The following is a 19,310-nucleotide window of genomic DNA, read 5'->3' as shown; positions in this document are numbered from 1 at the left end:
TTCCTCGGTGTCCACATTACTGAGGAACTCACATGGTCCGTCCACACTGAGGCCGTTGTGAAGAAGGCTCACCAGCGCCTCTTCTTCATGAGACGGCTGAGGAAGTTTGGAATGAACCACCACATCCTCACACGGTTCTACACCAGCACTGTAGAGAGCATCCTGACTGGCTGCATCACCGCCTGGTACGGCAATAGCACCACGCGACAACTGCAAAGCCCTGCAAAGGGTGGTGCGAACTGCCAGGAACATCATCGGAGGTGAGCTTCCTCCCTCCAGGACATATACACCAGGCGGTGTGTGAAAAAGCTCGGAGGATCATCAGAGACTCCAGTCACCCAAGTCATGGGCTGTTCTCACTGCTACCATCAGGCAGGCGGTATCGCAGCATCAGGACCCGCACCAGCCGACTACATGATAGCTTTTTCCCCAAGCAATCAGACTGTTGAACTCTTGATCTATCAGGATCAATAATTAGCACTGCACTATATTCAGCTATAATCTCACACTGGACTGTCAACATACTCTCCTCAATACAACTGCTATATATATATATATACACATATATATTTCATATACTCCCACTTATTGTATTGTATTGTATATTCTGTTCTATATTCTGCATTGTATATAATTATTGTGTTGTGTAAGTATGTGTACATCTGATTTGTAAATTGTTTTGTGTAAGTATGTGTACATTTGATATGTAAATTGTTTTGTGTAAGTATGTTGTTTATTGTAATTGGTATATGTCTCGTCACTGTCATGACTGCTATGTTGCTCGGAACTGCACACAAGAATTTCACCTACTGTTGCACTTGTGTACATGGTAGTGTGACAATAAAGTGATTTGATTTGATTTGATTTTATCTGATCCCCCGGAGCAACCTGGAGTTAAGTGCCTTGCTCAAGGACACAATGGTGTTGGCTGTGGGGATTGAACCAGCGACCTTCTGATTACCAGTTATGTGCTTTAGACCACTACACCACCACCACCACTCTCAGTATAAATCAGCCTGTGTTTTTTTCACTGGACTTGGCTAGTTTAAACTGGTTTTAGCTGTTCTGCCAACCTGGCCAAGCTGGTCAAGCTAGTCTCCCAGCCTGTGCAGCTGAAAAGTCACCAGACTCCTCTAAAATCAGCCAACAGACCAGCTAATACCACCAAACCAACTTAGGCTGGTTTAAGATGGGGTTTTTTCAGCAGGGAAACAAAGGGAGAGACAGAACCATTGCTTCTGTATTGTTCTTCGTTCTCTAAGCATGAAAAATGATACAGAGTCCGTCTCAACCATATTATCCCTCTCCCAAAGTGCTTTGTGGACAACCATTCATCTTTCTTCTTTTTATCTGTCACTCCTCTCTCATCTCCTCACCTCTCATTCTGTTTTAAATGAGAAAAGCCACATCTTGAAAAGCCACATCTACTCCTCCACCCCTCTCCTCTATTCTCAGCCAGTATAATTTGCTGAAAATTTACTGAAGCAACTCAGGCCTGTAACTCATCTTCATTGGTTCACATCACTTGACACAGACCATAATTTCACATATCTCCATTGTCTAATCATCGACATTTCCCTCGGCTTTGTAATAGCTCTGGCAGACCTGTTACTGATGTAGTGTTTAATGACAAACAGTAATCAGGAGGGATTTGGTGATGCATTTAGTCTCTGGTTTTACAGCTTTGTCCATGGATGATTTTATCCCCCGAGGCAGATTCTTACGAGCTCACTTACTCAGCCTGACAGAAAGCAATGTCGGAACAGCGTGATAAAAATGTGGCAATGGATATACTGCACCAGGAATGAGGGGGAAAAAAATCACAATTGTGTCTTTTATCTTAACAACCACTGGGAAGAATTTCCTTTGACTGCAACTCATTATTGTTCCATGTTAGTTCAATGAATTAATAAAAATGAACAATTGACCATCCACACAACCGAATACCAAAATGTGTTATATTTTAAGGTTATTAAAATATAGGCTAGATATATAGCTTATTTTGATGGATGATTAATTTGAGATTTTCCTTTGTATTTGATTGCATACTTTGTAATTTCTACACCTCAGGTTTCACCAAATGGAATCACATGTTTTTCGATTGATTTTCAGACAGGCTTCTTGTGTACTCCCCTTATCTGCCATTGTTTGAACCAAAGTTGCTATGTAGAGCTGGTTGCCATACAAACACTAATCAGGCAAGTCATTTACACTTCTCGGGGGAATCTAACAATAAATGGCTTATATTTGTCTCTGCATATTCTGCCAGCAGCCATATCACCTTGCAGCTCTTGCCTGGTTGCCTGCTATAGCTAAGCAAGTTTGAGCCTGGCCAGTACCTGAATGGGAGACCTCCTGTGGAAAACTAAGGTTGTTGCTGGAAGAGGTATTAGGAAGGCAAGCAGAGGGTGCCCACACTGTGGTCTGTGTGGGTCTTAATGCCACTGTTTAGTGACGTAGTCACTATAGAATAAAAAGGCACTGTCTTTCAGATGAGATGTTAAACTGGGTCCTGACTCTCTGTGGTCATTAAAAATCCCCAAATTCACCCCATTGGCCCTTTTCAATCACAGCCTCCTTATAATCCCCATCCATTAATTGGCTCTGTATCTCTACCCTCTCCTCTCCACCAATAGCTGGTGTGTGGTGAGCGACTGGCACACTATGGCTGCTGTCGCATCATCCAGGTTGAGGAGATTCCCCCTACACTATGTAAAGCACTTTGTGCCAAGAAAAACACTATATGAGGAATTATTATTAAGCTGGGATAGGGAAAAAAATATTTTAAATATATAAAACGTGAATATTAGAAAATACTTTTGTATGAAAAAATACTTAAATAATTTTCTATTGAAATTAGAAATAAATATATAAATATACTGTCTAATCCACTTTCTTGCAACATTGAAAACTATGCAGCTTTGACATTTGTATTTTTTGTATTGAGCTATGTGGTCACTTTGTGATGTTTAGAATCTCTGTTGGTCACACATCTTTTTGTTCTGTGAATTTGCAGATCAGTGTTCAACAAACTTGAACTTTGGTATGCAGCGAAGAAAAACTTTATTCACATATGCTTGCATTGAATGGAGCACAAAGTCTAGTGTGACTGCACCAGAGTCTTAGTGAGTTCTAACAAGCAACGGTATGCTATTGGTATGAAAATACTTATTGGCCCTTACAACTCCATTTTACCTCTTATATCTTAAACTAAAGCCAATCATGTGCTGGAAAAAATATCAACAATGAAAAGTATATAAAATATATACAATAATCTAAGGAGCTTTTTCTGATAATCTGTAAATGTATGGATACTTCATTATAAACAACTGATTCACTGGATTGTCTATAACTTAAATTATTAAATTATTCTCTTATTTTGCTCTTCCATTCTCCCCTACTCTTGGCAGAATTTGTGGCAGGCAAGAGCTCTGAAATTCATCCTGTACAAATCCGTCAAGTGGTATTTAGACAGCATCTCTCCAAAAAAACAAGATTGTGAGCACGTGTGAGTACACTGGAAAAACACGTCTCATAATATTACATTCAGAGAGATAAATGTCTTCTCTTGGGTTTTTGTTTTGTTTTGTTTTGTTTGTTTTTTTAACCACCATGATTGTTTGTGTGTGTGACAAGTGTCTCAAATGGGATACTTCCTGATAAGTGAGAGCAGCAGTCTTATTGGCAATGATGTTAATCCTTTTGACTGGAAGACTGAGTGTTTGACCCCCTGAAGACCCCATGAAATTAAGGTTTTGTGGCTTTTAGCCCATGTCTAATGCAATGCAAAAAATAATTTTAACAATATTCTTGTCTTGTTAAACATCCTTAATCTCGTGCAACCCTGCGTCCACGTGCGTGGATGTTGTATTTTGGCTTTGTTATAGTATATGAAACGCATAATTTAAATTATGTCATGTGACACAACAACATGATGTCAATTTCTGTAAAGAGCCTTCACGTATGCAGAGCAAACAAAAGTGCCTCCAAGAAACCTCTAAGTTTTTCATTGAAACCCATTTGGGTGTATAAATTAGTATCTCTAGTTTCGTTTGATATGCAGCTTTTAAAAAAAATTATAAAACAAACATGATGTAAACTAAAATCACTTGGCTATTTAAAGAAGTCCTTCAATATGTCATCCTCAACATCCTGTTTCAATAGGAAATATGTCAACACTGGAAAGAAGATTCTGTTTAAGGGGACTTTATTACCATAGATCCTTCCACCATTTTCAGAACTGAAGGTTTGTGGATTAGGTTTTTATATTTAGATGCTGAAATCTAAAATGTATTTTAGGTTTTTGCTCAAATCATCATAATCATCATCATCTTATTGAACATAATTACATTTTTGTGATAGAAGTATATTTGTGAATGACAGCCTTTTTTCTCTGTGTGAAATAGTTTATTGTATGGACCCACTTTGCCTGCTTTCCTGTTGCTCTGTGCTGAGTCTGGGGAAGGCTTTAAAGCCTCCGTTCTTCCCCCACTGGCAGCTCCTCCATTACTTACAAAGCGTTTCATCTCTCTCCGCTGAGACTGGGTGTACTGTGCTGCTTCTGATTAATGACTATGCCATTCCAGCACAATTTATTACCATACATTTTTACTATGCAATATAATTCCTCGCATTCACCCTGCATGGAGGTATTAACATTGTGCCATGGAACTTGACACTATAATATTGAAAATTATTTGTCTGACATTTGAGACAAATCCATTAGGTTAGCTCGAATGATAGTTGAGATGGAACTAGGGAGCAACCTTCTCCTCCTTGTTTGCACTTCTAAACCAAAATTAATACTCATAAGAGTATTGTATAATAAATAATAATTTTTCAGTGACGGCAGACCTCCATCCTATGAGAACTAGAAAAACCTAGAACATTCCAGGTTCAATACAAGTTAAGCTCAATCGATGGTATTTGTGACATAATGTTGATTAACACAAAAACTTCTTTTGACTCATCCATTCTTTTCTTTAAAAAACAAAAAAAATCGAGGTCACAGTGAGGGACTTACAATGGAAGTGAATGGGGCCAATATTTGGAGGGATTAAAGGCAGAAAATGTAAGCTTATAATTTAATAAAATTACTTAGATTAATTCTTCTATTAAAAGTCATGTATTATTTGAGTTGTTTAAATTGTAATTTTTACCATCATTTAGGGTTTTAGGTTTTGTTGACATTACATCGTCATGGGAACGAAGTTGTAAAATTGGCTATAACAATTTTGACATAGAAAAGGTTAGTAAGGGATTTTATCACACTAAAATCATGTTAACACGCATATTGTTTATGTCTTTTGGCTATACTTTTGAAACAGTGAGTATTTAAAAGTTTACAGATTGGGCCCCATTCTCTTCCATCTAGTGTATAAGGGTCTCACTGGAATGCAGATTATTGCTTTTTTTTTTTAAGAAATTAATTTTTGTGGTAATCAACATTATGCCACAAATGTTGTCAATTGAGCTTAACTTTAAGCACAGTGAAAGTTAAAGGTATAGTTTACACAAACATGACACTCAAACAAAAAATTTGATATTAGGTGAAATGTTAGCCTCACCATTCATGTTCATTGCATTTTTTTATCCGTACAATGAAAGTGAATAGTGACTGAAGCTAACATTCTGCTTAAAATCTCCTTTTCTGTTCGATGGAAGAAAGTCATACAGTATAGGTTTGGGTGAACTAACCATTTAATCTCCGTGAACAATGAGCGTGTAACCCTGAAATACTCAAGTGGTGTGGAAATATAGAATTTCACTTTCACAGAGTAAGACAATAAGCAGAAATGTTCACATTAAAGAAAGAAAATTTTAAAAATAGAGAACGTTTGTCAGCGCTTTTGTGCCCTTCACTGGTTCAGCACTAATTGTTGGATATCTGAGTATAGCTTAACAGGCAGATTGTGATGGTGTGAAAGTATATGTCCTAATTATGCTCTCCACACTCCACACTGTGTCTGAACAAACATGCTTAGACTGTTCACCCTCAGCTATTTATTCTGTTCAAGTCAGCTGTTTTTCCGATCTTCACAGTTCGCCAGACAAGATTCATCTTGCACTTGTGGAATCTGACTAAGTCCCTTCTCCCACAGCCCTGCCTCCGCTTTCCTTTGCCAACAGCCAAAACTAAGCACTGCCTCATCACCTGTCTTTCTGTTTTTACTTTCTAACAGTGGTGGTATTTTTGCACACTCACCACCTAGAACAGCAACATTTTACACAATATTTCATTTATTTTTATTTTGCTGTGCACTATTTCAGCTGCAGATAATTGAATGACTAGCTGTCCTAAAATATACTCTCAGATGTTCCTCTCTTCACGCTCCTGTAGGCTGCTTTTTGGCTGTCTGCTGTTATCGTCCCATTAAACAAAGCAAAATGGAATTTCTAGCTATCTGCACCCTCTTAGTGTATTGTTTCCCTTTCTGTCACACTGGGGTCATTCGTTTTCAAGGGCCCCCCCATTTCATGCATCATGGGAACACCAGCTTTAAATAAGTAAAAGGTACATATTTTATTCAACTGTAAAATTTACTCAAATTAGCAAATACATATGAGAAGGTTTATTTACTTTGGGATTAATATGACACATTGTACAGATGACAAACAATTATAAATTATATTTACTTATAAGAATTAATTTAAATGTTTTTATTGAGTACAAATATTGAATTTACTAATTTAATCATTTCAAGTTCACCCTTAAACTTATTTAAAAGTTGAAAATACTCTTTTCTGCTATAGTTACTTAACCACCAATTTTTTTTTTCATTGTAATAATAAATTGTATAGGTGTCTCTAAAATTGACTGGTATAGTGTAGAAAAAACAGTAAAACTGAGGCAAGACTGCAAAATTGCTTGAACTCAAAGATTATTTTCATGGTTGCTTTCTGACTTGTGATTTGCTCCAAAACAAGTTTCATAACTGCAATTTAATTCTGAAATACCAAATAAAACAACAACAAACACCAATACATCTTCTCCAAGGCCTTGTCTCTGCTTTGAAACATCAAGAACAGGAGACAAGAAAAAGTTCGTTTCTTACTATCTGTTCTACTGCCTAATATCTAGGGATGCTGAAAGCTGCAAAGGCAGAATCATAAATCCATATAACCAACATATCATAAATCCACTCTCACCGGATGCTGTTAAATCACACATGATGACCCCCACCTCGCCCATCCCCCTTCATCAGAATCATCATATTTCCTATGAGTACCTTGTGAACATTTTCATGCCATCAGTATCAGGCACTTGTTTTAAGGTGGCTACGGTGATTAATGTGTTTAAAAATTGAGAAACAAAGAATACTGTATACATGGTTCTGTTGCATTTTAACAGCCCTCAGCTATCATCAGCAGCATTGAGCATATTTGTACACATGTGCCATGAACACTATTAATTATGTTTATGAATATGCTCAAATTTGAGAGTGGGTAGCATAACTAAGGGAGCTTTTCAGGTTTCTGTGAAAATATTCCCTGAGCTGCATATTCAACCTTTGGCATATGTATGAGAGCTAATTAGAACTATGCTAATGTGCTCCCTCAGGCCGAGCGACTGAAGAGGAAACCAACTATTTTCTTTGATATATCTGTCATGCTTTAGCAGACACTAACAAGGATGACTTTGAGACACTACAGGCCCTGCATAAGACAGTTATGTACAGGTGGTCTCATTTAATTTTTGACTGTTAGTGAAATTAGTTGCAGTATAGCAGTTAAAAAGATTATCTCTAACACCAATGGATTTGTAGGCAAAAAAATGGTCTATGTAGACTTAAAGTACCCAGATCTGAATATCATAATTTGATGAACGTGTGGGAAATAATTGTTTCTGAATATGCTGTATCTTTAAATATCGCTGTTATGAATTTACATATGATTTCTGATGTTATAATTAATGATAGACTGATACATCAATGACAACAGAGAGAATATTTTGAGATTATCATTTGATGATCTTGTTCACTAGGTAATTTTTAACACAATGGGACTAAAGGCCATCAGGGTTAAAATGCACTTCTGGTTTTATTTTCTCCCAAAACACTACATAGTAACAAAAACTACCACAGCACTTTTCTAATCACCTGTTTTCTCCCCATATATTGGAACATTTTCCTTGAGGTATTCGCATACAATGACTAAAAGTTGATTTGTAGGGTAATTTGATCTGAAATTTAATAAATTTAAAATGTAAATGTATATGAGAATACCTGAAATTGTAATTTATTTTCAGTTTTGATAAAGGTGATTAAATCAAACATTTTACAATAACTGTCCAATAACAGTTGGATAGTATTGTATTTGGAGTAAATAAGCCCCCTTGTTGCAGGGGCTAAAGGCCCCCCATATAATTGTTTTCCTTAAATGTGTTTTAGTGAAAATGTGATTGAAATTATCAGAAGTGCAACCTTTTCTGAAATGGTTATTTTGAATAAGCATTATCTCAATTTGTTAGTTGTAAAGCATCTTTCTCTATTTGCAGAAGTTGACAAATTGTGCATGGTAACTTAATAACAATAATAAACTCTCTTTCTTCGTCTCTTTCTTCTGTTCTTCTGTACTATTCTAGAAACTATTGGAACTTATAACAGTATATTGTTGAAATTTGTATGACTTTTTATGAGACAAATTGCTAATGTTCCACATTTGTAAGTCATTTTGGATAAAAGCATCTGCTTGTAAATATGAAAATAAATTATTGCCCCTATCTACACTATATCAAAATATATTTTTTTACATTTACATACGCTGCAACCATAAAATATTGTGTAAAATGAGCAATTTGTTGTACTTCTCATTTGTGATAACTCTCTATATATAAAATTATACAAATATAATCCAGAGAGATTCATTTTTTGCATAATGTCGACTATTGTCCACCCTGTACTCTAGAAATCAACACTGACAAAACTTGTATCAATCTATCCTATGACCCTAATGTCATTTCAAGCTTACTTTGTCATTTAGCTGACACTTTTGTCTAAAGTGATTTACAGTAGGCTACACTTTTACAGGACAGTCCTTACTTCAGGATTTGTCCACGATTGAAGAAACTTAACGCTTGTGAAAACTGTAATAATTATTAGACTGCATAAAACCATAATAAATAGTATTATTTTACCTTTGGAAATGCAAATTCAACAACCCATTTAAAAGTGCTAAGCAGAAGGCATTGCACCGCCTTTTATCTTTGTACTGACCCCTTATTGTGAACCCACTGCACAAATAACGGAGAGAAACTGAGAGTCTGTTTTAAAAACGCACCAGGAAAACTCAAGTCAGTGTAAGCACCATTCCGCGGTAGCCTACTGTAGGTGGTGCTAAACTCGTTCACATTATGTTGGTACCTCAGCGGGTATACAGGATGATTTTAATCGCCCTGGACAGCGGCCAGCTTCACTCGTAATCTCAGCAAGTTAGAGCTCTGCGCACGTGAGCAACAACCTCATTCCTGGATATAAGGCGCGAAGGACAGTGCGTGAGCTCAGCGCGCGGAGAGAATTCGCCCTTTGTTTGTTGAGAGCAGAAGCGCGTGAGGCTGCCTGGGGAGAAGAGCGCGCGAATGGTTTTCAAACTGTCGGGGGTAAAATGAACCGTTAACGGCCGCTGAAAATGAAGAGGCTTTCTCGAAAGCTGACTTTAGCTCTTGCTGCTCTGTTTTGGATTGCCGCTTTTCTCTATTTCATATTGCTGAATAGTCGGAAAATACTACCTGACCAAAGAAGCGAACAACCGCAAGTAAAAGAGGTTAGTGATAATAGGCTACTACAGCATTGTCCTTGATTTGTTAATAAAACAATAGACGACAAGAATGATTGTGACGACGTTTTGTGATAACCTTTTCCAACTCTGTTTATTCACAAGTATAAACATTTTCTGTTTTCTTATTCATTTGTTATAACTTTCTTATGAAAGTGCATATATGAGTGCAGTTATTCTAGACTGTTTAACAGCTTCTCAGTTATCACGAGGAGGGTAAAATAATGTATATTTATTTAATTCATGCTATAAGTACACAAAAACCGTTACCACTGGCAATTGTCTCTAGTTCAGCCACAAACTTTCAGTTGAACGGGTCATGATTACACACTGATCTTTATATTTATCTTCCTATAAAACTCATTCAAATGCATGCATGAATAAATGCATGGTAATTTCACCAAACACTCCAAACACATTCAGGTCTTTAGAGACTCGGCACATAGGCCTATATATCTTAAAAAAATGGATCTACAAAATGCCCAGATAGTGTAATATTTTAACAATATTTGTAAGGAAATTAGAAAATAAAATATATTTTATAAATTATGTTTGGATGTTTTATTTTTCATTTATCAAAGAAATATTGCAACAAATCAGGACAAATCTTGAACAGGATTCACTGCTTTCACACTGAAATTACATGAGCTGCAACTGGCTATCAAGCACACAAGGAGCTACACATGACACGTTATGTGCACATCATATTCTGCAAACAGAAGTATTTTCTCAGGCACTTATTGAGTCGAAATAGATGCACAACTTACATAATTTCAATAGTACACCCGAATTAAATGACAATAGCCATAACATAATGTTCACGTGTCATACTTGCTATGTTTTACTTCCATATTGTTTCTTCATCAAAAAGCAACGACAAATGTAAATCAAGTCAATCACTGAAACAACAGCGCCACCATGAGTAAGAAATAACATATATATTATGTATATGTACACGCATATGGGATACAGATACTTCACCTTTGTTGCACAAAAAAATCAATGTATAATATTTATTTGTATGAATATAGTATTCATTTATCTTGTAATAAACAAAGAAAAAATATCCTGATAAGTTCTTTTTTACCATATATTCTCCTCGCTGCCCAGTAGGTGGCAATATGTATGAAGAATGTGAAAGCCAAAAACAAAAGTAGAAGAATATGAAAGTTGAAGTGGAAAGTGAGTGTAAAAAAGGACTTAAATATTGATGTTTTTCATCCACACCTGTCATATCGCTTCTGAAGATATGGATTTAACTAATGGAGTTTTATGGGTTATTTTATGCAGATTTTATGTCCTTTTGAAGCTTAAAAATTTGCATTGTAAGGACCAACAGAGCTGAGATATTCTTCTAAAAATCTTTGGTTGTGTTCAGCAGAAGTCATACACATTTGGGATGGCATGAGGTTGGGTAATTGATGAGAGAATTTTCATTTATGCGTGAACTATCCCTTTAAGGATTAGTTGCTGTATTGCAACAGTATGATGCGTAAATTTAGTGCAGTGAATTCTTTTAAGTCTGGTAGAGTGTTGTTAAGTCAATTGTTCATTTAAACAGCTGCTAGTATGTGACAATAAAGTATCACTGAGGGTAATGGGGTGGAAAACATGATATATGGTTCATATATCACAACACTGAGCAAAACTCTTTAGGAACGGAAATCTGAAAACAGTTCACACATGCCCTGTACATTTGTATGGAGACAATGATGTTGTTTTGTTTTTATATTGACTGGATTTATCTCTATAGATATGCAGAAAGTATTGTTAGTCTGTAAATATCATGAATAGTAATGATTGTATAACCTTATTTAGATATTTATTTTATTTTTCAATTTTGTGTCCTCTCTTTACTCTTTACATACAGTGTATGTTAAACAGTCAAAATAAGCAGTCTAAATAGTTAATGTAGCCTTAAAATCCTGAAGCGTGATAGATTTGTAGACACTCCCTGTTAAATACAAGCCCTTGTAGAGAAATGTCTACTTTAGTATTCTGCATTGAACGTTTTCCATTTGCTCTGTGCTACAATATCTATTTTCTGTAAAATCCCTGACAGGGATGGCCGGACCTGCAATAGCCGTTATTGGTGAGGAGGAATGTGAAATACAGGGTTGGCACAGCAGCTCAGTGCTGCACGGCTGCTGATGTGAATGTAGCATGTGTCATGGTGGCCATTGTGTTCAAACCATTCATCAGATGGTGGTGACATCTCACTCAGATTCGATGGGAAGATAGCCCCCCATCAGCAGAGTGCTGCATTATCTTTATGATGGTGAGGAAGGACTGAGAAATCACTTATGACATCTGCTATTACCGTGATTCATGGCAGATATGTCCCACAATACAGATTATACAAACAGACCGTGTTGTTGGGTTATGTCCACGGTGGCTTCATGTCACTGGTGTTGAGGTGTTAGACTGGACAGATGGCACTTGATTTACTCATCATTTGCTAGCACATGATTTCAGACAATATTGAAATATTTTAATGTAATACCAGGAACCAATTTTTTGTTATACATGACTTCTATACCTACTGAGAGTGTGTTCAGTTCCCTTAAAAGAAGCAGGATTTCAAGAGGCCTAAGAAAGTTTGGCTGTTCCTGCATATGTGTGGTTTTGTGCATCGCAATAGGGGCAAAGGCTTTGGTGGAGCAGAACTCTATTAAAAGGACACACACAACTACACATACAGTACATGCTCAAAGTACAGAGGACAAGACAGGGAGGATCTAATTACCACTTCCTCAGTCTGTCCTCCTCTCATTAGAAGGCTGAGCTCTGTGGGAGCTGGGAGAACACAGAGCCCCAAACGTAGCACAGCTCAAATGCCCCAGTCAGTGACTGTGGAGCATCAAGGAGCTAATGATTTCAGCCGGGAATGAGGGGGTGAGAGTACAAATGCTGCCTTTTGAAGGAGAAATCACATAAAATTGTGTTAAGCAGATATGAAACGTAACACATTGATTCAAAACCTGTCATCTATTTTCCCATGTGCTAATTAAGTTGGCTTGTGAGAGCCAACTTACTGAAATCCTATTTAAACTTATTAAGTTGGCTTGTGAAAGCCAACTTACTGAAATCCTATTTAAACTTATTAAGTTGGCTTGTGAGAGCCAACTTACTGAAATCCTATTTAAACTTATTAAGTTGGCTTGTGAAAGCCAACTTACTGAAATCCTATTTAAACTTATTAAGTTGGCTTGTGAGAGCCAACTTACTGAAATCCTACTTAAACTTATTAAGTTGGCTTGTGAGAGCCAACTTACTGAAATCCTACTTAAACTTCTTCTTATTCTTCTTAGCGGTGAAATTTCGGTATCTAACTCCTCCTAGAGCTTTTAAGCTACAGGCACCAAACTCGGCACAGACCTTCAGACTAATCCCGAATAGTGTGCTATATCTTTTCTAACTGATCGGACTTACGGTTTTCGTAAAAATGACGATCAAACTCGGAAAAAACTCCCATTGACTTAACATTGCGGAATGTTCAGAAATTTAAATCCCAACTGACATTTTCACACACACAGACAAAAAGGGCCTGTCAGCCCTGCATCTCTCTCCCTCAGAGGATTTATTTTATCAAGCAGCCAAAAAGTAATGACCTAAAATCTTCATAGCCACACGCTTAAAACATGCTAAAAGCGTCTTAGCATCATGCTAACACATGCTAGCATTGACTAGCGAAGTGCTAAAACATGCTAAAAACGTGCTAGCATCATGCTAACACATGCTAGCATCGCCTAGCGAAGTGCTAAAACATGCTAAAAACGTGCTAGCATCGCCTAGCGAAGTGCTAAAAAATGCTAAAAACGTGCTAACATCATGCTAACAAATGCTAGCATCGCCTAGCGAAGTGCTAAAACATGCTAAAAACATGCTAGCATCATGCTAACACATGCTAGCATTGCCTAGCGAGTGTTAAAACATGCTTAAAAGCGTCTTAGCATCGCCTTGCGAAGTGCTAAAAAATGCTTAAAAGCGTCTTAGCATCATGCTTAACACATGCTTAGCATCGCCTAGGGAAGTGCTTAAAACATGCTTATAAACATGCTTAAAATCATGCTTAGCATCATGCTTAACACATGCTTAGCATCGCCTAGCGAAGTCTTAAATCATGCTTAAAAGCGTCTTAGCATCATGCTTAACACATGTTAGAATCGCCTAGCGAAGTGCTAAAACATGCTAAAAGCGTGTTAGCATCATGCTAACACATGCTTAGCATCACCTAGCGAAGTGCTAAAAAATGCTAAAAGCGTCTTAGCATTATGCTTAACACATGTTAGCATCGCCTAGCGAAGTGCTTAAAACATGCTAAAAGCGTGCTAGCATCATGCTAACACATGCTAGCATCGCCTAGCGAAGTGCTAAAACATGCTAAAAACATGCTAGCATCATGCTAACACATGCTAGCATCGCCTAGCAAAGTGCTAAAACATGCTAAAAACGTGCTAGCATCATGCTAACAAATGCTAGCATCGCCTAGCAAAGTGCTAAAAATGCTAAAAACGTGCTAGCATCATGCTAACACATGCTAGCATCGCCTAGCGGAGTGCTAAAACATGCTAAAAACGTGTCTATCCATCTATCTATCTATCTATCTATCTAGCAACTAAGTTAAACTTGAAACTACTTTAAACTACAAACTAATTTAAACTTTAAACTAATTTAAACTATAAACTACTTTAAACTTCAAACTACTTTAAACTATAAACTACTTTAAACTATAAACTACTTTAAACTAATTTAAACTAATATAAAATTCAAACTTCTTTAAACTTCAAACTACTTTAAACTATAAACTACTTTAAACTATAAACTACTTTAAACTAATTTAAACTATAAACTACTTTAAACTATAAGCTACTTTAAACTAATTTAAACTAATATAAACTTCAAACTACTTTAAACTAATTTAACCTACAAACTAATTTAAACTAATTTAAACTATAAACTACTTTAAACTTCAAACTACTTTAAACTATAAACTACTTGAAACTAATTTAAACTAATATAAACTTCAAACTACTTTAAACTTCTTCAAAGTTTCTGGTCCAAACTTTTACAAGCCAACTTAAAGTTTGTACTCAAACTTTTTAATCTAGTTAAATTCTGTTTGTGTTACGGAGTCTGCTTAATCATTAGAAAAGTTAATTTAGTAGTGAATCATTGTGCCCCAATCTAAAATGTCTGTAGACTAACAATGACATTACATTTTATTCACAATCTCACCTTCTGTTATTTTAACATTAGCTCAGCTAATGGCATGTCAATTTAAAGTTGGTAGGCAAATTTCTGACAAACCCAAAATGCTTAAAGAACTGTCTGCAGTGTAGTTGTTAGTTTTGTTACCACATACCAAAATTTCAGCAGTCGGTACCTATAACAGTAAAATTTCCCAATTATACCAATTTCAATACCAGAGAAAAGAATAGGCAATATGCTATTGAACACTCCTTTAGACTAATAAAATTGTACTTTTCAATGTAAATAATAAATTAAAACAATAGCATGTATCCTTCTAGTTTTTGTCAATTAAAAGGAATATTCCGTGTTCAATTCAAGTTAAGCTCAATGGACATCATTTGAGGCTGTGACGAAGGTAGACAGAGAATGTGGCTCTAAATGCAGCTTTTATTCATGAAAACAGGAAAACTCAGGACAAAGAAAAGCAACGGAAACCTAGCACAGAACATAATAACATATGCAAGAACTAACAAAGCAAACAAGAAAACTAAAGGCTTAAATACACAAAGGAACAAACAAGGGAAGGAGGAACACCTGGGGAAACAATCAGGGAATGAGAACTAATCAGGGGAATTTAGTAATATATATAATAATTTTCCACCCTGTTTTTGGCCTTCAGTCTGAAACACTCAGTTTTGGCCTTAGCGCCTCCTTAAAACTTGAACATAAACATCCACTGTTACGATTGGCTAACATCATGCAGCCCCTAAAATTAAAATGCAAACTCAATCGAATTGTGAATGAACCTTGACATTATAAAACAAAATTGCAGGGTTTACACATAACACACATCCAACACATTGCATCTTAATACAGTATATTGAACTGTTCATCTCAAGCAAAACTATTAACTCTCGGCACCTCTGCATAAACTACCAAATAGTCATAACATTTGAAATATTCATGAATGAAATGGTTTACTTAAGTTTTTGAAGTTTTTTTTAACTGTCCCATCCTTCAATAATGGTTCTTTTGCAAACTTGATCATATTTTGACTGTTCACAAGCAATCCATGCTGACATGAGCAAAAAAAAACCCCGAACATATCATCATTGTCCAAAGAACGTTGAAATTACACACACACACACTGTAGGCACAATGAGGCACACATCGCCGGAAAAACACCAAAACAGTCAAAGACATCTATCATCCATTGTCGAAGATGCCCTGTGTTTACATACACCAACAATTAAAAATAGAACACGTCCATGATAGAGGCAGCAGCTGATTGAGGGAATTGTTTTTCCCTGTCAGAGTTGTAATTTAACACTGTGTAGGCCTATTTTAAAAGTGGCGAGATACACGGCAGTGATCAAATAGTCTGAGTAGCTCATGTTTATATATAAAATAATTAAAACAGTCCAGATGGGTCCTCTTTGGTTTTATGTTTGTAATAGTTAGCCACACAAGGTCTGCTCTCCCGACCTGCAGGCCAGCAGGCAGGGCAAGTGTGCGATGTCGTGGGATGTGTAAATAGAAATGTTGTGATGTCATAAACACAGATTTCAAAACGAGATGTGTCAACAGGGTGGCAACTATCAATGATCTTTTTAGACTAGGGAGGAAGTTTTGAGTTTTTGAGGCAAATTTATAGTATGTTTTTATAGTACAGTTACCTCTTATATGTCTAAATAAATGGGTTAGAACGTTGGTTTTGACATGTCCAGTGTTTTTTTTTTACTTAGGTTTTGCTTTCTTTGTTGAGTTTCTTGAGGAGTGTTTATAATAATAACAATATGGTCAACAACATAGACTTAAATGTGGTATTATGTGAAATTTAGCATAATGTTAAGACTGATTTATATCCATGTTGAGTGTTTATTTGTTTGTTTTTTACTTTGACTGTGGTGGAATTGGACGAGAATCACTGTGGGCACTCTATTTTCTATTTTATTTTTATTGTTTTGTTCATTGAGGATGCATTAAATTGATTGAAAATTATTGAAAAATGACAGTAAAAGCATTTATAATGTTTAAATTGACTATTTCTTTAAAAATAATGATGAATTATTCAAACTTTCTGTTCATCCAAGAATCAAAGCAATTCAACTGTCCAGCATATACTGTTAATTAAAGCTGCTAGTGTAAGACCTGTGAGGAGACTTTTTCTCAAATTAGAGACTCTGGTGTATTTGTATTCTTGTTGTTGAGCATCTGGGTTGTCCACTTTTCACTCTGTCCCAGTTAGAGCAAATTTGTTTTATTCTTTCAAAACAGAAGTGCATGGAATAGCCTTCATCTCTCAAAAGAATAATAGATTGATGAATTTGAAGATACATTTTTGGTTATTTTTAAAGCTTAAATTTACTTGCAATTGTAAAGTTACTAAAACAGATGCAATTATTCAGATGGAAAAAGACACTCTATTGTGATTCCACACTTCAATAAGTAACATTACCATTTTAACCGTTCTAACAAAAATAAATGTCACTTTAGAACTAAGTTAACATATTAAATGATTTAAGGATTGTGACAAATTATTTTCTTAGTAGACTGAAACAATAGCATCTAAAAATGGAGCTTTGCCATCATGGATAAAAATGAAGTGTTATTATAAATAAAAACATAAAACACTTATTTCAGATTATATGGATTATATATCTGTAATCCATAACCACATAGATTCTGCACAAGACTGCAGAAAAGACATTCTGGAAGTATGATACTAATACAAATGGCTCAGCATTTATTTGTGCATTAAATTACACCTACTGCATGACTTATGTACTTGTGGATGGTATTGGGAGCAATGAAAACTGTATATATGTTCATTCTTCTGGTGCGTGGTTTTTTAAATTGAGCGTGTGCAGATCTGTTGCATGCGTGTGTGGATCGGTTGCCCATGGATTCCCGTGTGCATCTGCCGATCTGTTACGTGAATGTGTTCTGGCCACTCATGATGGTCAACACCTGCAAAGCTTTCGTAGGCTATTTAGTTGAGAAAAGATATAAATCGTCTCGGTTACGTGCGTAACCTCAGTTCAAAGGGAATGAGACATTGCGTTTATTAAAGCATATGGGGAGTGCCTTCATACACAACCTATTTGAAAACTCTCTACAATAACGGCAGTATTCTAATATTGGCTATGGTGTTTGAGCCCCGCCTGTTTTGGGGCGAAACTGACCGCTATAAAAACAAGTGCACAAACATCATTTCCTCAGAATTTCTTACTGAGAACACGGACAGCATCGCTTGTGCCACAAGAACTCTTAGTATTGTAGTGCGGCTAGAGTTCGCAATGACTCATTCATTCTTCTCAGGGAACCGATGTTACGTACGTAACTGAGACGTTCCTTTACGACTCAGTCCACTTAACATTGTGTTTATTAATGCATATGGGGAACGGAATCCCATCATGCCACACTACATGGCATCCCAGAGAGGAAACTTATGTCTTATGGGACGGTGACTGACATGAGCATGCCACAGTGAGTGAACCTCGTGATGGCCAGGAGGAGAACGCTCATAACGAATGTGTGAACTATAGTCATATAGTATGAATTAACTCCCTATGAACCCAGTCGGAAAGGGAGTTTATAATAAGTGCTTGTGACTTTATGGAATTATAATGGTCTGTGTGTAAATGGCGGTGTAAATTATGGGGAGCCCATACTTAAAGGGAAGGGCATAAGTATATATATATATATATATAATATACAAGTCAGCACTGTAGCCGGCCAATCGTCTTGCTCCTTTAAGGAACTTTATGATTAAATCATGCTTGCCTGTAGAGACGCCAGTTTCATGTGTGTGATACTCAGATATATTTGCCACATACACTTTGAGTGTTGACAGGGTGCACTCTGTTCAGGGGCCATGCATGTGGGTTCCACAGCTGGGGCTGGAGATGCCAGATTGTGCCTTGCGCCTGAGAGAGGAGATCCCTCCTCGGTGGTATTACCCATGGTGAGCTGTACAGCATCTTCATAATTTCCGGAAACTAATAGAACCGTTTCCTTGTCCTCTCTGACTTTGCATATTACAGAGTTGATCAGGCATCACGGAGGAAATGCATATTTGCATTTCGCCGGCCATTTGTGTGCCATTGAGTCCCTAGCCAGTGGTGCTTGGGACTTTGAATAACAGAGGGGACAGTGGGCATTCTCCACAGAGGCAAATAGATTGATTTCTGCTCTGCTGAATATTTACCAAATATTACTCAGTATAGTTTGAGGATGAAATCTCCATTCGCCCACTATCACCCCTTAGTGAGACAATAGGCCCGCGCAGTAATTCAGGTGGCCTGAGACATGTCACTCTCAGGGAGAGATGATGCTCGCTC

The 19,310-nt window shown here is 36.6% G+C and overlaps 1 protein-coding gene across 2 annotated transcripts in view; it reads left to right on the top strand.

Moving 5' to 3' along the window:
* Positions 1-9,383: 9,383 nt before the first annotated feature.
* The window catches only part of galnt14 (UDP-N-acetyl-alpha-D-galactosamine:polypeptide N-acetylgalactosaminyltransferase 14 (GalNAc-T14)), a 65,024-nt gene continuing 55,097 nt past the window's right edge, over positions 9,384-19,310 (top strand). For both annotated transcript variants that reach the window (XR_007967958.1, XM_052096295.1), the window contains exon 1: positions 9,384-9,762. Coding sequence is in view for 1 of the 2 variants with exons in the window: in XM_052096295.1 (XP_051952255.1) it covers positions 9,628-9,762 (135 nt within the window). In the remaining variant the exon portion in view is untranslated. The remainder of the gene's footprint in view (positions 9,763-19,310) is intronic.

This window comes from Xyrauchen texanus, chromosome 28 (assembly GCF_025860055.1).
Source record: "Xyrauchen texanus isolate HMW12.3.18 chromosome 28, RBS_HiC_50CHRs, whole genome shotgun sequence".
NCBI lineage: Eukaryota > Metazoa > Chordata > Actinopteri > Cypriniformes > Catostomidae > Xyrauchen > Xyrauchen texanus.
The sequence above is the reverse complement of the archived record's forward strand: the minus strand, read 5'-3'. Positions and strand labels throughout refer to the sequence as shown.